The sequence below is a fragment of the Neomonachus schauinslandi genome, chromosome 11 (genome assembly GCF_002201575.2).
Source record: "Neomonachus schauinslandi chromosome 11, ASM220157v2, whole genome shotgun sequence".
NCBI lineage: Eukaryota > Metazoa > Chordata > Mammalia > Carnivora > Phocidae > Neomonachus > Neomonachus schauinslandi.
Window position 1 is genome coordinate 38922601 of NC_058413.1, and position 20673 is coordinate 38943273.

At 53.0% G+C, this 20673-nt stretch overlaps 1 protein-coding gene across 1 annotated transcript; it reads left to right on the forward strand.

The window, feature by feature from the left end:
* The first annotated feature begins 2006 nt into the window (after positions 1-2006).
* IGSF22 (immunoglobulin superfamily member 22) lies at positions 2007-19955 on the forward strand. Its single transcript, XM_021685841.1, has 22 exons — positions 2007-2115; positions 4112-4243; positions 4478-4614; positions 5751-5850; positions 5934-5973; positions 6181-6355; positions 6986-7099; positions 7602-7764; positions 8411-8683; positions 9648-9932; positions 10666-10790; positions 10893-11034; positions 11184-11480; positions 12726-13028; positions 14013-14186; positions 14397-14525; positions 15170-15466; positions 15903-15991; positions 16195-16387; positions 17101-17400; positions 18153-18482; positions 19729-19955. Exons 1-22 carry the CDS (start codon positions 2007-2009, stop codon positions 19797-19799), a joined length of 3978 nt encoding a protein of 1325 aa, XP_021541516.1. The 3' UTR covers positions 19800-19955.
* The last annotated feature ends 718 nt before the right edge of the window (positions 19956-20673 follow it).

Here is a 20673-nt window from a genome sequence, read left to right on the forward strand (position 1 = left end):
CAGGTAGAAACTACACCAGGTGAGTTGTCGCACGAAGGAAATTTGATTTGCAGCAAACAAGGAGATCATGGAGAGTAACTTCCAAAGCTTTGACTCCCCGAGCAAGGGCGAGTGGGTTTCTTTTACTGAGGGCTAGGATGAATATTTAGATAGGGGAGCCTTGTCGTCCTGTGTCGGGGCGGGCGTAAGGTCCTTACGGAAACATGCTCATACGTACATTGTATGTCATGTAAAGCAGGCTCGTGCTCCGTCTTGGGTGGAGATTTTAGTGTTCTATTGGGGTAAGGGTACCCGGCGGCCCCCCCGCGGCCCATCGGGGGGGGGGGGGGGGGGGGGGGGGGGGTGGGGGGCGGTGAGCTCAGACGGGTCTGGGCCGCCTGAGCTGACAGAGCCCCGGTCCAGGCAATGGTTACTGCTTGAGGGGTAGTTTCGGTTTCTGTCACGGGATGTTAGGCCCCTCGGGTCTTTTGCCTGAGTGAAGAGATAAGCTGGAAAGAAGAGCTTAAGGAAAAATGTGGGACAGAGTTTGGGTATAAGCAGGTGAGGAGTAAAGATCAGCTCTTGGGGTCTAGCTGGTGACAGTTTCAGAGCTCAGAGGTGGAAGCAGGCCAGGCAGAGATCTGTCATAGCGGGGAGGTGAAGCTTAGCCGCGAACTGGCTTAGAGCCAGGCTTTTGGGTCCCTAGGGAGGGCAGTGGACTGGGAATCAAGAGGCCAGGATTCTAGTCTGAGTGACCTCGAACAGGTGATTTCTCTCAGACATCGGTTTCTTTCATATGGAAAAACTGCCATGCTGGTTAAATAAAAATGCAACATCCATCCGTTGAAACACTGTGTAGCTGTTAGCAAGAATGAGGACAGTCGGGCGCCTGGGTGGCTCAGTTGGTTAAGCGACTGCCTTCGGCTCAGGTCATGATCCTGGAGTCCCTGGATCGAGTCCCGCATCGGGCTCCCTGCTCAGCAGGGAGTCTGCTTCTCCCTCTGACCCTCCCCCCTCTCATGTGCTCTCTCTCATTCTCTCTCTCTCAAATATAAATAAATAAAATCTTTAAAAAAAAAAAAAAAAAAAGAATGAGGACAGTCTTTGTGAACGGGTTTGGAGAGATCTCCAAGATGTATTAAATGAAAAAGAAAGGGCTGAAGAGTGTATAAAGGAGGGCTCCCTGAAGTGCAAAAAAGGGATGAGGGTAAAAACATACTCGTATTTGCATGAAGGCGCTCCAGAAGGAGCTGAGAGACCACAGTGGTTACATGTTGGGGGAGGATTAGGAGTTGGGGGCTCAGGAGTGGGAGGGAGCCTCTTCATATAGATGTTTATATGTTTTATTAACTATGAGATTGAATTACCGATTTTTTTAAAGAAGTATAGGACATGAAAACTCAATCTCTGTCTTTACCCAGTCACAAATGAAAGCAGAGCTGTGACACATGCCATCATCTGTCTTAGCATTCCACCAATGCCAGGGGTCCCCAGGGCTCAGGAGGAAAATCCCCGGCTTCCTTTTAAGGCCCACTGAAGTATGGCTTAGTCAGGAAGTTCCTTCTTAGGTCTGACTTCATTCCCTCCTGCTGAAATATCCCGCACCACCTCCCTTGTTCCATGTAGCTATCAATATGTATCCTCAGCTCCCCCTGGGCCTAACTTGGTTCCCTGGGTAAATCTAAGCCCTACATTCTCTCCCCCCTGAGACTTGGAATGGTTTGGGATTACTTGGTGGGGATGACAGGCCCACGGGTCCTTGTAACCATCCTGGGAAGGTGAGACACGAAGGGAAGAAAAGAAAGGCCAGAAAGAAGAGGCTTGCTGTCCTACTTCCCCTCACCCTCCCCTGTGCACAGTCATCTCCCCTTGTGTCCACCTGCCCTGTCCCTTCACACACACACACACACACACACACACGTGAGCAGAATAACCTCTCTGAATCTCTCTCCTATTCCCTTCCTTGTCCTTCATGGCCTCATCCTCTCCCTGGTCCTCCCAGGTGAGTGCCCACGCCTGCTGTCACCATGACAACCATTCACCACCAGCAGATGCTGCAGGAGCACGTGTCCATGGAGTTCTCCAGCTCCACCACCCACATGCAGACCTTCTCCCAGACAACCAAGATTGTGGGAGGCAAGTAGAGTGGGTGGGAGGGCTGATCGGGAAAGGGCAGCCTTTCTTCTTCCACATCCACTCCCTGGGTGGCCTCAGGCTTTGTGAGTGCCGGGACCCCTCAGGAGCCCGAGATACAAAGAGCAACCCTCTCCTAATCTGTGCTTTGATAAAGCTTCAGCCAGTGGGATGTTTACCCACAGATCAGATCTTCTGGAAAACAGCTTAGGAAAAGTCAACCCCGTGAATGTGTATGAGTGATTGATGAGCTTAATTGCTTGAGGAAACAGGGTCACAGGCAGATGGATGTATCTCTGATGGCAGAATTGCAGGCACAGAGGAAGTTAGGGATGTAGCTACCGTCCTAGATCTGAGTAATGCTGACCCTGCTCCACTTCAGAAATAGGAGATTTGGAGCCATCAGTGGAGAGAGGATGAACACATAAACAAGTGACCTAAGCTTCCAGGCTCTCAATCCTTGGGGACCAAACTTGGGGGACAGCAGATCCAAGGGAAAGCTGAGAAATGGTCTCAGAGCAGAACAGATTGTTTTAGTCATGTCTCTAGTGGAAAGTGATTAAAAGATGGCCAGGGGCCAGGATATCCAATATCTCCTCCCAGTCACTGCCCCTCCCTCAAAGTCCTGGAGGGATAGAGTCCTTCCAACTCCTCTGTGCACAGAGGTCAGGGCCAGATGAAAGCTCTATACCAACTCCTGCTGGTCAGTTGAGGCAACGCAAGGAGAACGGCTGGGACGTGAGACCAGAAGTTGCAAACTTCAGTGATTATAGCAGTGCCTCTCAGCCCTGGCTGCACATTGGAATTATCTTAGTGTAGCAGGCAGAGAGGAAGGGGAATGAAAAAGGAGCAATACAGAAGTCTGACTCAACTGCTAAATCAGGTGTGTTTTTGTTTGTTTGTTTGTTTTTCAAGCTCTCCAGAGAGTCTGGCATGCAGCTAGAGTTTAAAACCACTGGCCAACAGGGTCCAGGCAGGGAATGTAAATGCCAGAAAAAAGACAGAGGAGAATGGCAGAGGACATGCCCGACCTAGAGGGGCCCCCTCTAGTCACCGCCCACTGACCGTTGCCATACAGGAGTATGAGCTCAGGGCTGAGAATCCAGAAATCTGAATTTTTATGTGAAATCTCTCAATTTTTAGATCTAGGGCTCCTTTTTGTTTAACCATTGACGAGGTCAAATACCACACATCTGCAGGTCAGGTTCAGCCAGCACACTCTAAACGCAGAGTTTCTTAAGACATTTTTCGCATCTCAGTCCTTCAGATTAGCGGGGATAATGAAGGCACCTACTTCACTGGGGTATTGTGAGGATGAGATAAAATAATCTCTGAAATGTGTTTAGCACAGTTCCTGACCCAAGGAAAGTGCTCTGTGAATCAGAGCAATTGTTTTTAACTGTCAGCTCACCAGCCAACAAGATTTTCTGTAGTTTATGCTGAAAATACAACTTTTCATTTTCCAAATATAGAGTTACCCTACCACATTGAATATGCTCTCTCAGATAAGGAGATGCCCACATATAGCCCCCCTGGAGGGGGAATGTTTCCTGTCCCTCACTCAAAAATCACTACTACTCCCATAGCAATGAATGCTGAACCACAGAAGGACAGGCGGAAGGCCTACAGCAGAGCTCAACTAAGCTACCAGGCCTCCCAAGCAGAAAGCCCTGGCCCCTCTTAAGGCAACTGCGGGACCAGAACTTCCAGGAGAGAAGTCCAGGAGATCAAGAAAACCCCCAAAATAAGTCTCCTTTAAAAAAAAAAAAAATTAGCTCCCAATATTGTGGTCCAATGAAGGTAAGAGGAGTTGGCTCCCCCTGGTGTTTGAAATTTGCCATAACACAACGACCCACTGACTCTTAAGTCCTCTTTTCCTGGCCAAAGTCCCCGCGCTGGCCTAAAATGCTCCATTGTCCCGTAAAGAAAAGATCAGGCCCTCCAATTCCGGGCTGAGCTCTGCCTGGAGCCCATTCTGACCTCTCACCTGCCACCACAGAGGAAGTCGTGACAAGGAAGTCCTCCAGCACCGTAAAGTTCTTCAGCTTGGTCACTCGAAGTTCTGACATCCCTCCCGGCGAGAGCGTCCCAGAGTTCGTGGAGAAACCTCATCCGGTCACCGCATCTGAGGGTGCGTTGCTCCCCGTGTCTCCTCCCCACGCCTCTAACTGCTTCACATTCTTCTCCCAGTGCCCCAACCCGCACCACCACCCCACTGACCCCCAGTTCACGAACATCAGCTGTGCCAGGCTGAGGGTCCCTCCCTGCCCAGGGCGGACGTGAGATCCCTGGCAGGAGGCAGGGTGCAGGCAGAAGGTCCGGCCTGGAGGCTAGGAGGTGAACGTGCGTCCTGTGCCCACTGCAGGGGATAAAGCCGTGTTCCGAGCCCGGGTGCGGGGGAACCCGAAACCCAACATCTCCTGGAAGAGAGAGAGCGGCATCCCTATCAAGGAGTCGGCCAAGATGTTCTACGACAGCGTTAACAAGGAGCATGTGCTGAAGGTGTGGGGACCCGAGCCAGAGATCCAGTTATGGATGAAGCCAGAGGCAGGGACCCCAGGGCATGCTGCAGCCCCCCTCGTGGACAAGAGAGCCACAACAGCGACCCAAGAACTGGGCCATGGGAAAAGAGGCTGTCATTGCCCTAGAGGAGGGGCAGGATAAGAGAAGCTGAATGAGGAGCTGAGGCCTTGCTAGAGTGAGCAGGGGACCAAACTCAGGGGCGAAGTGAAGCAGAACTAGGGCAAAGCCAAGGAGGGGCAGGCCCCACCGGAAGAGACCCAGCTGTTCCAGAGGAGAGAGAGCCAAAAGGGAAGAGAGGCCAAATATGTGGGCGTGGCTAGAAGGGGCGGGGCCGTAGTGGGTGGAGTCAGGCTAAATAGGGGCAGATAGGAACAGAGGGAGGAACCAAGCCTAGTGTCCGGGTGAAGGTCGGGGTTCCTGGGCTCTTCAGGGAGCCTTCCAACAGACTCTCACCAAGGGCTGATCATCTTTAGATCTAACCAGCTTCTGCATCTTTTAGCTCTAGACCCTTGAGGAAAAGGAGGGATGGGTCGTGCGGAGACCTGTCCCAATTGGTCCTGCCAGGACTTACCACTGTGAAGGGCAAAGAGCCTCCCCTCTCCCCCACAGACAGAATTCGGTTCCTTCTCCTCTCATGGTCCCATTACTGACCCTCAGCCCCACATAGCACACACAAGCTGCCCCAGGGTCCCCCTACGGGCCACCCCTTACACAAATTGATTCATTCAGCAAGCACCTTCTGAGGCCCCACTGGGCTGTCCATGCTGCAGGCACCAAGGCAGCCTAATTCACCAGTTTCCTCGGGCTCAGCCCAGTGCCTGGTACAGAGGAGTAAATATGTGTTAAAGGAAGGAATACCATCCCACTGATAGAAACTGCACATAGTTATAACTCAGAGGAAGTCCCTGTCTTCCAGCTCACAGCCAAAAAGAAGAATCCCATGCAGAATCAGGCTACAAACACACACACTCACACTGACTACTACCTGGAACCTCCAAATCATAGAGGCTGCTCAGTCCTCCACACATATGCCCAACGCTCAGCTCCTCTCCCTTCTCACAGAGAGTCTCCCTGGGGTCCCCCCCCCCCTCACTAATGGCCTGTCTCTGATACAGCTGGAGCCACTGACCTCCGATGACTCTGACAACTACAAGTGCATCGCAAGCAATGACCATGCAGATGCCATGTACACCGTGTCCTTGCTGGTGACAGAATGTGAGTCAGCACCCTCCTCCTGGCCTTTCCTCTTAGGGACCAGACTCCCCCTGTCTGACCCTGTCCATCTCTCTGGTCCTCAGGTCAAGAGAAAATGGATTTCAAAAAGATGTTGAAGAAGAGGTGAGGCTGGGAGGCCCCTCTGCCTGGGGTGCTGTCCCTCTACCCTCCAGGCTAGGGCTTCTTGAAGGCCTTTCAGCAGGGCCCTGAGTTAATGACCCAGGCTCCTAGAACCCATGAAGTAGGGAGGGGAATCTCAAGGTTGGGAGAGGCTCCCTCTGTCTTCAGAGGGAGGTGCTGAGTCCAAGCTTGGTACCCACCTCCTCGCAGGGCACCCCCTGCTCCCAAGAAGAAGCAGAAGAAGGGGATAGGTGAGAAAGAGATGTTGGAGATTCTGTCCAAGGTGCCCAAGAAGGACTTTGAGAAGGTCTGCATGGAGTATGGTTTCACTGACTTCCGGGGGCTGCTCAAGAAGCTCAAAGAGATGAAGAAAGTGGAGGTGGAGGTCAGTGCCCATAGTGGGGCAGGGGTCTGCAGGTAGGGGTCTGGGTCTCTCCAGAAGTGCTAGTGCCTGTGTGTCCCCCAGTGGCAAGGCCTCTCCAGCCTGCACACACATGCTCAAGGGTGAGAGCAGGAAAGGAACTTGCCTTCCTTTTACTTCTTCTCTCTCCTCTACCCCCTAATGTGCTTGCATGGACTTTGGAGTCAGACCGCCCTGGGTTCAAATCCCAGTTCTACTGCCTTATTAACTATGTGAACATGGGCATCCCTCTGAACCTCAATTTCTCATTTGCAAAATGAAAATTCTACTTTCCTCTTTCATTTGTTTTTGCGTTGTCATCATTCATTCACTCAACCAACTCTCAATTATTAAGCATCTACAGTAGAATTAGAAGACTTATGTAATGGGCCCAGGGACATAGTGACTGTTCTGCAAATGGTGGTTCATTTCTCATCGTCTACCCCTAAGTGCTAGAGGCTTTCAGTGGCAGGAAGTGGGGGGGAATCATGGCTATCCAATCAGCCTAGTCATTTCTGCCCAGACCTTTAGGGGGTTCCTCCAGCATTGGGTTAACACACTGGTCAGGCTCCAGATGTCCCTGACGCCTGCCATTTTATTATCACAATCTCACAGACCATCCGGATTCTGAAGCCCCTGGAAGACATAGAGACCAAGATTGACACCACTGTGGTCTTTGACTGCATCATGGAGCTGAAGGACCCCAATGTCAAGATGATATGGATGAAGGTGGCCGGGGGGGGGGGGGGGGGGCACCTAGACAGGGCCTGCCTTGGCAATATCATTTCCTCTCTGTACCCCCTCCCTTCACAGACCCCCCTCATTATCCATCAACCAGGTCCTCTCTTCCATCCCAGCAAGAGGATGCCTCCTGGTATGACTGAAACTGACTGGGAGCTGGGCTCTAGTCTTAGCCATTCCATCACTTTGCTTTTTGATTTGAGACAGTTACCTTCCTCTCTCTGTGCCTCAGTCTAGCCATCTGAAAAGGCTGGGTTAGGTAGTCCTGAAGGTCACATTAAGAGCTCAGGTCTCACAGGAAGCAGGGATCCTGGGTCCCACTGAGCCAGAAGATAAGGCTAAAGAGATCTTAGGGATCTCTGGTGTGTCTGAGGCTCTTAGAGAGGTAGACATGGCACCCTCCAGCTTAGGCTGGCCTTGGGGAATGAGGACCTCTGGAATTCTCCTCTTAAAGTCCTTCATCAGCTTTTCTACCTTTTTCATGAGGCAGGGTAATGAACCACTGAGGATCCAGTACTCCCTAGGCAAGTATGATGTGAAGCAGATGGGCACCAAGTACATGCTGGTTATTACCAACGTGAACATGAACGATGCAGACACCTACAGCCTGTCCGTGGGTGACAAGCGGATGAGAGCAGAACTCACAGTGCTGGGTATGAATGTGTGGGCATCTGGGGGACAAAGAGGACAGTCAGGGTCAAGGGAGGAATAGCCAGGGATGGGGTCCATGGGGATATGGGAGAGAGGACTGTGGGGCTGTGCAGTTGAGGACTGTATGGGGATGGACATTAATGGAGGAGGGAAACATGGGGAGAGGACTATGAGATAGTAAGTGCCATGGGGCAGTGTGGCATTGTGGTTAAGTGCACAGTCTCCAGAGTGAGACTAGTGGGGCTCGAGTCCTAGCTTCACTATGAGCTTGTGAGCTTGTGATTTGGGACAAGTTATTTAACTTCTATTTGCCTCAGTTTCCCCATCTGTAAAATGGGGAATAATAGTAAAATCTACCTATATGGGAATTGGATGCATTAATATGTGCAAATTGGCTAGAAGAGTGCCTGGCACTTATCGAAAACTACATAAGTGCTTTGTAAAATTGCTGTGTTAACATAACTGGGGAGGAGACCATATGAACATCATGGGAAGGGGTCACGAGCAGAATGAAAGGAAGGATGCTTTCCCCAATTGTGGGCTACAGGAGGCCAGTGACCCCTGAATCTCCATGCCGCCTTCATCGCCCCACCCCTCAGGAGAGACCAGGGCTGCAGCCCAGTGACTGCCCCTCCTACTCTTCCACAGATGAGCCCCTAAAGTTCTTGGGAGAGATGAAGCCAATAAAAGTGACAGAGCGCCAGACAGCTGTATTCGAGATCCGCCTCTCCAAGAAAGTGCCTAACTTTGTATGGAAGTTCAACGGGAAGGAGCTGAAGAGGGACGAAAAGTATGAAATCACAGTGTCCGAGGATGGTCTGACCCACACACTTAAGATTAAGGACGCCAGACTCTGTGATGCGGGCGAGTTCTCTGCTGAGGTGGGGGACCTGGTACAGAAGGCCCAGCTCACAATTGACCGTGAGTGGTTGGGCCAGAGCTTGAGGGGTGGGCCTCATGCCACAGCCACCTCCATGTGGGCAGTCATCCATCCATCCACCCATCCATCCATCCATCCATCTCTCTTTGCAAAGCCCTGTGATGGGTACTAGAAAGACAGAGGGTTCTCTTCACTAACTCCTAGTATAGTCGGGGAGGCAGGTGTGAATTAGAACATAAGTTCTCAAGCAAGGAGTCAAGACATGCTAGGGTCTTATTATCAGCTGGGAGGTAATGGGTCAAGAGATTATTAGCCCTTCTGTCTCTAATCTCATATATTCTAGCATATCCCTCTTAACCACTTGCGTTCTTATATGAGAGCCAGTTTGGAGAGTTACACATGATGGTGGGTACACCCAGAAGCATGACACACATGTGAACCGCACTTGACACATGTGACATGGAATCATCATGGCTGTGACAGAGAGAGGCACAGAGGTTGTGGGAACCCAAAGAAGGGGCACCACTAGGTGATGTCAGAAAGGATGTGATGAGGTGATGGCCAAGCTGCTTCTTTCCCAGAAGAACAAAAAAGGAGTTCAGCTTTCAGCAAATGGGGAAGAAGAGAGGAAATTCTCAGCAGAGAGAACAGCATGTATCAAGGCCCAGACACCAGAAAGACAGTGCAATTATGGCTGGAGTTCCAAAGGGGCATTAGAGATATTGACTGCCATGCTGTGAGGAGGTAAAAGTTGTTATCCCATTTTACGTATGAGGAAACTGAGGCTCAGGGAGTGAATGCATTGCAGAGAGAGTCAGCTAGGAAGTAAGGGATAGAGCTGGGACTCTCCCTGCCAGTTACCTCTATGGGTCACATGTTGCACACAAACACATTCCATGTCACAGGTCCCTGTGTTTCTGGGACCAAAAAGAGGAGCAAGGTGGCAGGTAGCTGCAGAAAAGGGATGTCGGGGTTGGGTGCAGATCCAGATCTATCTGTCCACAGGCATCCCCATCAAGTTTGTGAGAACCCTAAAGAACGTACGTGTGAAAGAGAGGAGCCGTGCATGCCTTGAGTGTGAGCTGACGTCCAAGGATGTGACACTGCACTGGAAGAAGGACGGGCATCCTCTGGAGCGCAGCAGCAAGTACAGCATGAGCCATGAGGGCAAGCGAGCAGAGCTGGTCATTGAGGATGCACTGCTCAGTGACAGTGGCGAGTACACGGTGGTGGCCATGCAGGATGGAGACCCCACTGAATACTACAGTACTGCCATGGTCACCGTGGAGGGTACACACCCACCCTGTCAGTCCCCACTGACCAATCCCCCCCAATCCTGACAGCTCCCTACCATGGACACTGATCAGCCCCCTACTGACTCCAACCCTCCTCAGACCATGATCAGTTTCTACTTCCCCACTCTGACCACCCCCATCTCCCAAATTCTGACCAGCTTCGACCTCCCAGGCCCTGAACATCTCTACCTCCTAGACCCTGATCATACCCCATCTCTTGAACTCTATCTGAAATCCCTTGACTTTATCCATCCTTCACTTTCAGACTCTGACCATCCCTAGCAAGCCTGATCATTCTATACTCCTTGACCCTGCCCAGCCCCTACTCACTAACCTTGACCATTCCCCACTGTCCCTGACCACCCTCAACTCCTAAAAACAGTCTAGCATATCTAGCTCCGCTAACCACCTGCATCCACACCATCTACTCCCCTTCTCCAGCTGAGCATCCCAAGTCCCCACTGACCGTCCTCCGATGATATGCCCCCCATTGGCCATTTCCCAATGCAACTAACTTTTCCCCAACCTCCCACCTACTTGCTCCAGTTCCCCCCACTGACCATTCTCCAATCACCCATTGACCATTTCCAAACTTCCTGCTAATCGTAAATTATTTTGATAGACATGGCACCCCTGCTCCTTCCCTTGGCCATGGCCACCAGCAATCTTCCCGTGAGTCCTTTCTGCCCCCAGCACCCTAAGCTAGCCCCTGCTCCCTTTCTCCCCAGAGCGTCTGGCCACAGTGAAGAGCGGGCTGTCTGACGTGCACGCGGCTACTGGGAGCCTGGCTGAGCTGTGCGTCGTGCTAAACGACGAGAAGGTGGAGGGCGTGTGGCTGAAGGATGGCAAGGAGGTCTGAGGCAAGGGAAAGAGAAGGGGTCCAAGGAGGGAAGGGGTCGACTGGGCATACATTCACACGCCCGCCCCTCGCCCCCGCCCCCCGCCCACCTCCCAGATCACGGACTTGCCCGGCGTGCAGATCGTGAAGCAGGGTGCAGTGCACAAGCTCATCTTCCCCAGTATGGGCCCGGAGCACGAGGGCAAGTACACATTCCGGGCCAAGGGCGCAGAGAGCGAAGCCTCGGTATTCATTGCAGGTAAGGTCACCACCCCCTGGAGGCAAAACTCAACCAGGCCTGGCCTGCCACGTGCTCAGAGCTCTTCCCCCACCCGATGGGGTCCTCCTCCACCCCTTGTCGCCCCGCCCCCCATTCCTGCTGGGCGACCCTGCCCTGCCGCCCCACAGATCCTCCTGCCATCGACCCGTCCGTGCTGGAGGCACTGGGGGCGCACCCTGTGACTGTGAAGGTGGGCCACACTGCGAACATCAAGGTTCCCTTCCGGGCTAAACCGCTGCCCAAAGTGACATGGTACAGGGACGGCGTGGAGGTGACGGAGGAGGACCGTGTGTCCGTGGAGCGCGGGGAGGACCAGGCGCTGCTCACCATTTCCAACTGCGTGCGCGAGGACAGTGGCATTATTCTGCTCAGGCTCAAGAATGACCACGGCACGGCCACAGCCAGTCTGCACCTCAGTGTGCTGGGTGAGGGCAGGACCCTGCTGGGCTGGGCTGAGCGTACCTGCTGCTCAGCGCTGAGGGTGGGCATAGCGCTGGAGCTGGGGCTTGAGAGAGGGATCGCAGCCAGAAGCCCACTTTCTAACTTCCTAATTCTGTGGCCTTGGGCAAGTCAATGAACCATCTGAAGCCTCAGTTTCTTACCCGCAACGGGATGACTTGGTCTTTTGTTAGTTTGCTTTTTGTATCTCTTTCAAGTGAATCTAAGGCACATAGCGGAGTGCACGACCACATAATAGACCTTCCAATGTCGTGTTGTCACTGACTTGAAGATGAGGACATGGTTGGAAGGTAGAAATGAAGTGAAAGAGGTGGGATTTAGGGATAGAAGTGAGGTTGGTGGGGAAGTTTTGGGGGTTGAAGTGAAATGAAGTCAGGGGAGGTGAGATACGGTTGAGGATAAAATGAGGTTGGAAAAATGGGAGTGGGTAGGAATGGGATTTGGGATGAGTCTAAACATAAGGCTAAGGAGGGACGCCTGGGTGGCTCAGTCGGTTAAGCGTCTGCCTTCGGCTCAGGTCATGATCCCAGGGTCCTGGGATCAAGTCCCGCATCAGGCTCTCTGCTCCGCGTGGAGCCTGCTTCTCGCTCTGCCTCTGTCTCTCTCTCTGTCTCTCATGAATAAATAAATAAAATCTTTAAAAAAAAAAAACATAAGGCTAAGGAAAGAGATGAGCTGGCCTTAGTGAGCTCATAGTCAACACACACACACACACACACACCCCACGCCATCAAGCTATGGAGTGAGAAGGTTTGGGTTTCAATTCAATTCAGCAGCATGACTGAGCTCTTCTGTGTTCTCAGTGCTGAGGACAGAGATGGAAGTATCCCAGCAGTCTCTCAACCCAAAAGGGATGAAAACTAGCAGACATGTAATTATAACATAAGATAAACTATTAATACCAGAAAGCACTGGAGTTCTGGAAGCTGAGAGGAGGGGCAGATCTTGTCTGGAAGGAGACAAGGAGGGAATACCCTGAGGCAGGGGACCCTCAGGTGCCCAGTCCCCCCATTGCTAGGCAAGTGAGAGTCTCAGGGGGCCAAGGATCCAACTCTTTGGACAAGTCTTACAAGGAGGGGCAGTGAACACAGAGAAGGGCAAGGCACAAAGCTCAGACTCTAACTATCCCCCAGTCTGGCTGGACCTCCAGCAGGTGGGATAAAGCCTTTCTCATCCCTGGCTCCCATTCTGACGCTCTCTTCTGTCCTCAGACCGTCCCAAGCCTCCCCAGGGCCGGGTGGAGTTCCTGGAACTCTCGGGGAACTGTGTGCACATGAAGTGGAAGGCTCCGAAGGACAATGGCGGGCGGCCAGTGACACAGTTCATAGTGGAACGGAGGATGGTCGGCAAGAAGGCCTGGATTAAGATAGGCGAGGTGGACAGCAAATTCACGAAATTCTCCACCAACAAGGTAGAAGAGGGGAAAGCCTACCAGTTTCGTATCCTGGCGGTTAATTCAGAAGGAGTGAGCGACCCGCTGGAAACAGATGAAGTGTTTGCAGGAAATCCCATTGGTCAGTGAGATAGCCCCATGCTCAGTGGGAAACTCAGGGGTCAGACAGTGAGGAATGCTAGTCTGTGGGGGAATTCCCTGGGGTCACCTCTGTAGCTATCCTATGAGACAGACAGAATCCAGAGTGAGAGCCGAACATCATCTTGGGTGGGAATTCTCGACTTTTCCCAGTCAGATCTCATGCACAACACACTCCTGTGTGTATACCCAGAAGTGCATTCAATTCCAGGGAAATGATTCCACTTGTTTCTCCATTCCAGAAGTCATCCCAAATCCCAGTGGGAGTGATGTTACTTTAGAGATAACCTTGAATCTGTTCTAACTTTCCCCCAAAGAAAACCCTTGACAACATTGGCATTTTAATTATGAATGCTAATTAACTGCTTGCTGCACTCCTCCCAGTTGGTCTCCATGTCTCCCTGTGTCCAGAACATTAAGAACTGTGGCATTGAGAATGACACAGGTTGGTAGATTCGAGTTGGTGATTCTCAGTCTTGGCCACACAGTAGAATCACCTAAGGTCTTGGAAAACATGCTGATGACTGGCCGCCACCCGAGGCCAATTAAATTAAACTATCTGGAGGTAAAACCCAGACAGTGTCTTTTGGCGAGGGTATTTTTTTTAACTCTGCACTTGATCTTAATGTGCAACCACAGTTAAGAATCATCAGGGTTGGGGCGCCTGGGTGGCTCAGATGGTTAAGCGTCTGCCTTCGGCTCAGTGCATGATCCCAGGGTCCTGGGATCGAGCCCCGCATCGGGCTCCCTGCTCTGCGGGAGGCCTGCTTCTCCCTCTCCTTCTACTGCTCCCCCTGCTTGTGTTCTCTCGCTCTCTCTGTCAAATAAATAAATAAAATCTTTAAAAAAAAAAAAAAAAAAAAAGAATCATCAGGGTTTTCTTAAAGGAGGGAGCCAGAGATCAGCATAGGGTGGGCAACCATCTACATGCTCCCCCCCCCCAACCTCTGCCCTCTGTCTCCCACAGAGCCCCCTGGTCTTGCCTCCCAGCCTCAAGTGACTGATGTGACCAAAGAGGCCATGACCATCACATGGAATGCCCCTACCCAGGATGGGGGAGCCCCAGTGCTTGGCTACATTGTGGAGCGGAGGAAGAAAGGCAGTAACCTATGGGTGCCAGTCAACAAGGACCCCATCCAAGGTGAGGTCCTAGGGAGAGAGGCCCAGGAGGACCAAGGGAGGCTTTGCTGAGTGGACCTATGCACCCCTGCTGCCCTGAACATATTCTGTTCCCCAACTCCTTTGGGGGTTTTAATAGCATCCCATAACCCCCCCCTTCCATGTCCCCTCACTCTATGGTCTCCCATCTCATGGACCCCCTGCCTCATGACCCCTCAAATTCCCATTTCAGACACCAAGTGCACTGTGGATGGTCTCCTGGAGGACACAGAATATGAATTCCGAGTTATAGCTGTGAATAAGGCAGGCCCTGGACAGCCCAGTATGGCATCCAGTTCAGTGGTAGCCAAGGACCCTGTCAGTGAGTAGGGGGCTGCCAAGCCCCAACACATAGTGGAATTAGCCCATTCAAGGTAGACAGTGGATTTCTTCTCTGGGAAGGTCTGACAGGGTGACCCTACCACACAGTCTCCACTTTCTGGGGTCTGCCAGCCTAAGAGAGGGACAGGATTCACACCCAAAAGAAAGCCAGCAAATAAAGATTGAAAGTCAGGGACAGCGAGGAGGCAGGGTGGGAAAAAAAAGTTATCAAACTCTGAGTATTTCTGGTTAGGTAAGGTGTTGGATGCATATTTGAGGATTGGATAGGGCTGTAGGGTAGATGGTTGGGAGGGTCCTGATTTAGGAGGTGAGGTGGGGGTACTGCACATGAATGGATGTGGTAGAGACAGTTGGGCTAAAGGCTGGAGTTTAGAATATAGGGGGATTGAGGGTGTAGGGTACGTTGAATTTGGAGGATATTGACTTCAAGGGTGAAAGGGTTGATCCAGTGAGGGAATTGAATTTGGAGGTTGTTGAGTGTGCAGGGTTGGTGTGGAAAGTGTTAACTAGGAGTTGGAGGCAGAGGTGGTGGAAGTTAGGTTTCAGGGGTAATGAATGTGGGAACTGGGCATGGGATTGAGTGCAGAGGAGTCAGAAGGCTGACTGGATGTCTGTGCCACCCAGAACCCCCAGGCCTGGTGCAGGGTCTGCACGTGTCTGATTCCTCCAACTCCAGCATCTCCCTGGCCTGGCGGGAGCCTGCAGAGGGAGACCCACCCTCCGGTTACATCCTTGAGATGCGGGCTGAAGACACTAAGGAGTGGTCCAAGTGCACAAAGATCCCCATCTCAGGCACCTGCTACGTGGTGGGAGGCCTCACCGAGAGGCAGAAATACTTCTTCCGAATCCGAGCTGTGAACGAGGCTGGAGTTGGGGAGCCTGTGGAGCTGGATGAGGGGGTCCGTGCCATGCCACCACCAGGTGAGGATGCAGAGAGAGCTGGGGTTTAGGCCCTAACATCCTGGCCCCATACTTTCCTCTCTGGGACCTCATCCCACAGGGAAAAACTGGGTGATGCTATGATTAAGAAGTCATCCATACTTGTGCCTAGACAGAGCTAGGGGTGACCTGTCCCCCCCCAAAAAAAACACCACTCACTGTATGCCAAATAGTACCTACTGTGTGCCAAGTGAGGTGTTAGAAATATAGAAACAAATAAGACACAGGACCTGGCCTGGAGTCTTACATACTAACAGGGGAAGACAAAGGAGGAACAACTAAATGCTTCACAGTGTTGGGGCTGCCCGCTGTAGGTATGACCTGTTGTGAGAGCATGGACGAGAGGTTGGGAAAGGCTCTGGGGGGAGGTTTAAAGCTGAGTCCATGGCCCCACCTCTGTCTCCTCCGTCTCCCTCAGCTGCCCCCAAGTTTGACCTCAGTGCCCGGCTGAAGAGTCACATGGTGGTTCGCGCTGGGACAGCCCTCTGCATCCATGCTGCCTTCTCTGTGAGTCGCTCCAGACCCTGGCCCCCCGGTGCCCCCCACTTAACGAAGATGGCTGCTCTAGCTATCATAATCTCTGTCTCTGCCCCTCGCCAGACGCCTGGCACTAGAGCCTGGCAGGAGACCCCTCGACAGTGGATTGGGAGAGGGCCTGCCCTCAAATATCACCTGGGTGACCCCACTGCCAATCTCCTGTCACCACGCAGGGCTCACCCGCACCGAACGTGATCTGGCAGAAAGATGGCATCCCCACCAAGGGCCGGGAAACCATCACCAAGGGCAAAAACCACTCCCAGTTCCTCATCAACAGCACCAGGCGCTCCGACTCAGGGGTGTACCGCATCTTGCTCCAGAACGAGTTTGGAGAGGCATACTATGACATCCACGTGTGGGTGGCAGGTACGACAGCGGGCGGAGGCCTCGGGGAGGCACCCTTGCACACACCCCAAAACCGAGCTCCCCACTGCTGCTCGAGTTCCTGCCACCCTCAAGTCATGCCGGAAGGTAGTGAAGGCTGCTCTGGTGCCACAGGGCAAGACATTATCGGCCTTTGCCTTGATGCGGAGGTTTGTTTCCACTTTTTCCCAATGTCCAGAAGCCTTAGAGGCATTGAACTAGGACCAAACCCTTGTTTCGGTTTCTGCACTCGTATCTGGTGAGCTTCAGGGGCATATGCAAGGTATGGTTGGCAGAGGGAGAGCAGAAAATGAGTGGGAGGCGGGAGGGACAGGAGGAGATGAGTCCATTCAGAACTGGAGTGACCTCATAGTGAGGGCTAGAAGCTTTATAATCAAGCCTTAAGCCCTCAAGGGATGAAGGGATAAACTTTTATTGAATAGTTACTATGTGCCAGGCACTTTACTCAACATTTCTGTGGGAGTTACTGTTAGCCCTATTTTGCAAATGAGGAGATGGGTCTCAGAGTTTACAGGGCTGGTAAATGGCAGAGCTGCACCTCAGAAAGTTCTTTCTGACTCCAAAACACCAGCGGCCTGAGACTCAAAGAAGAGACGCTCCCCATTCCATCTTCCACAGGGCTTGGCAGGTGGCTGGGGTAGGGCACAAGTCTTCAGGCCCCCAAGGGTGGCTGACGGACCTTGTGGCCGTTCCAGATTTTCCGCGGCCACCCACAAACCTACAGCTGTTTGAGGAGGTCCCCAACACAGTGACTCTGACCTGGAACCACAGCCCTGACGTGCAGGAGGACAGCGAGGCCCACTACGTCATCCTGAAGCGGGATGCCAGTACCGCGGCCTGGTTCACGGCAGCCGACCATGTCTTCAGCAACAAGTACACGGTGACAGGCTTACTCCCCGGCAGGAAGTACTACTTCCGAGTGGTGGCCCGCAACGAAATCGGTGACAGCGACCCGCTCGACTCCAAGGATACCTGGCTCATCAACAAGGACAAAAGTGAGTGTTGGGGGACTCGGGGGTTCGGGTTATATCCCCGATGGCAGGGAGGACATAGGCGTTGCCAGGGGTATCCAAGATTTGAGGTAAAATCTGAGAACAGCTGAGGTGGAAAGGTTAACGTCAGGGATGCTGGGAAGAGAAGTAGCGACCCTGAAGCCCAGAGGAGATACTTTCTGGGTACTCTGAGGGGTGGGACCAACATGGGGGTGGGGAGGTGCCCTTGCGGGCAGGGATGACAGGGGAAGGCGGGCGATGTGTAGCTGAGCCGGGGGTCCACGGGGGTGAGGACTGGGGAGGGTCCCCGAGGGTGACGTCCAGGAAGGGAAGGGGTTAAGGGTGGGGATAGGGTCGGGGAAACTTGAAATGAGCTAAGTGGAGGCGAGGGGAGACCGTGGAGGCTGAGATGACGCAGGGGAAAGCCTGGGTGGGCAGTTAACAGCCGGGGAACAGCTGGGGCCGGAAGCTGGCAAGAACTTAGGACTCCCGCGTCTGGAAAAGGGTAAAAACCCGCGCATCTGGCTTTGATCGTGGAACCGTGGAGTGACAAGGGGTGGGAGGGTGGCGGAAGGAGAACCTCGGGCACGCCAGTGTCAAGTCGGGGCCCCAGAGTTGCTAGCGCGTAGGAATGTAGCCCAGGCCACCGGGGCTCGGGGAGCTGGGTCTCCGGGGCGCCTTCGGAGCTCTCAGGGGGCGGGCGGCGGCTGGGGTCCCGGGCGCGCTCACTGCCGGCCGTGTCCCGCCCCGCGCAGTCGAGGACCTGAGCGCCAAGCTGAAGCCATACCAGCAGAAGGACTGGCGCCACGCGCCGCGCTTCCTGACCCCGCTCAAGCCACACACGGTGCTGCGCGGCCAGGACTGCACCATGACTTGCGCCTTCCTTGGGAACCCGCGGCCCACGGTGACCCTCTACAAGGGTGACGTCAACATCACGGCCAACTCCAAGTTCTGGTACAACTCCACCAGCGGCGTCTGCACGCTCGTCATCCCCACCTGCACGCTCAAGGACAGCGGCGAGTACAGCGTGCTGGTGGAGAACGAGCTGGGCAAGGACCGCAGCAGCTGCACACTCACGGTCTACGGTGAGGGCACCGGGCAGGGCCGGCTGGGGGCGGGGAGGCGTCCCTGCGGCCCACCGGGTCCAGAGGCACGAGATGGCCGTCTCTTGGCGCCGTTTTTTATTTCCTCTGCCATCCGGTGGTGTAAACATTCACCAAATGGCCATACTTGGTTCCTCTCTCCCATCCTCTGGGTGTCATTTGTTATGTGCCTGGCCCCTGCAGACTTGGGAGTTCAATAGACTGTACTTTGCAGCCCTTGGTGGGCCTAGACTTGCCTTTGAAAAAGATACTGGTGATAAGGCCTAAACCAGACTCACCAGTCACCATCTCTGTGGCAGGGTTCTGGAAGGAATTTTTATGTTTACAAGATTTGACAAGGGATTCTGATATACAACCAAGACCGAAAACTACTGGTCTAGGATAAGGATAGACGGGAAGTACAAATGGGGGGAAAGGACCGAAGGGAACCTAGTGGAGACCCTTCCTCTGCATAGGTGTGCCACACCTCCGCTCAGGTGCGTCCATGTAGGGGAACTATCTTGTTTCTTCCTACACACTCTACTATCTTCACAACTACACAGCAAAGAGCATGAACTCTCGAGACGCAAAGCTGACCTGCCCCGCTCCCTTCTTGCTTTAACTCCCTAACTTTTCCATGATCCTTTTGAGAAAACCCCAGCCAGCAAGGCTCCTCCTCACATCTACTTCTCCAGCTTCATCCTCTGCCACTCCCTGAACTCTCCATGGCAGTCCCTTGGCGTCCTGTTGTAGGTGCCTTTCTTTGGGGCAGGTGCCACGCCCTGTCGCTGTCTCTCTCAAGTACTCGGCTAGACGTCTGGCCCTGAGATGGTGCCTCCACAGTGGCGGCCGAACTGTGTGACAGAAGTAGGCCAGGGAAGGCCCGGTGGGAGACATCCAGCTTTCATTCCACAGCTAGAGAAATCCCTGACAACTTAATTGGGGTTGTAAGCACGTGGGCCAAGAGCCCTGGCTCCACTGCTGTCCAGCCGTGTGACCTTGGCAAACCACGCTGAGCCTGCTCTCTCATCTGTCCCTTAGGGCTGTTCTGAGGCTTAAATGAGATAGTGCGTAGAAGTGCCTGGCGCAATGCTTGGCAAATATTAAGTGCTGAATAACTGGCAGCTCTTGGCCCCATACAGTCAACTGATCTTGGGAGACTGGGGCCTTAACTATAAGTCCAGCAATTTGGAGTTTGCCTTCCTCCTAGCAACATTAACACTGACAAATACTTGTTTTGTTCTTTCAGACAAAGATGACAAGTCCATTCTAGCATCAGTCACTGAAAGTCTGCAGAAGAAGTCAAAGTACCTTATGTGAGCTCCGGCCCAGCCCAAGCATCAGGAATATGTTGGGATATGTGGTTTCGGGGCCTATCCTGTGTGTGGCCCCAGTGAGGGCAGCCCCGTTAGTTCTCTGGTGCTTGTCAATGCAAACAGTCCACGAAGGCATGGGACAATAAATTGACTAAGCTCACCCCTGCCTGTTCCTGAGGGTGATGTGCAGTAGGGACCAAGGACATGGACTTGGGAGTGGATGGGGACACACGGAGCATGGAGTCCAAGAGTTTAGTCCAAATCCACGCGCACTGGGAGTGAGCAGCCCCTTCTAGACTGGGCCTTGACATGCCTCCCCCGCCCCCTGCAGCCACACTGCACCCTCCTCTCCCCTCAGGGCAAGGGACAGCAAGTCCTGATAGGCTTCATCCTTCTCCAGGTCCCCCCCTCCCATTTCTTCACCAGGTAGGTCTGTCGTCAGAGTTTTGGGGTTTGAGGGGATCAGGGCCTTGCCTCTTTAGTGCCCAGGGTTCCCACTATTTCAGAATTAGTGCATCTCAGAGCTAGAAGGAATTGGTCATCCAGCTCACTAGGTTTCAAACTTAGGTTTTACAGCAGAATTCTCCCTTTAAAAAAAAAAAAAAATCATAAGAAACTACTGGACATCACACAAGGATAGGGGGATCTCTGAGCCTCCTTCCTCAAATTATTCTTTCACTGTCCCCCACCAGGGGGACAAATCTGTAAAAAATCCTAGTTTGGAAATCACTAATTCACCCATCACCCACATGGGACTGAGCCTCTTCCTCTACAACTCTACAACCTCTCTACTAAGGGCATATTCACCACCACCCAAGGCTTCCTTTTCTGCTTCTGGGTCGGGGCACTGCCCATTAAGATGCAAATGCCCCTGGAGT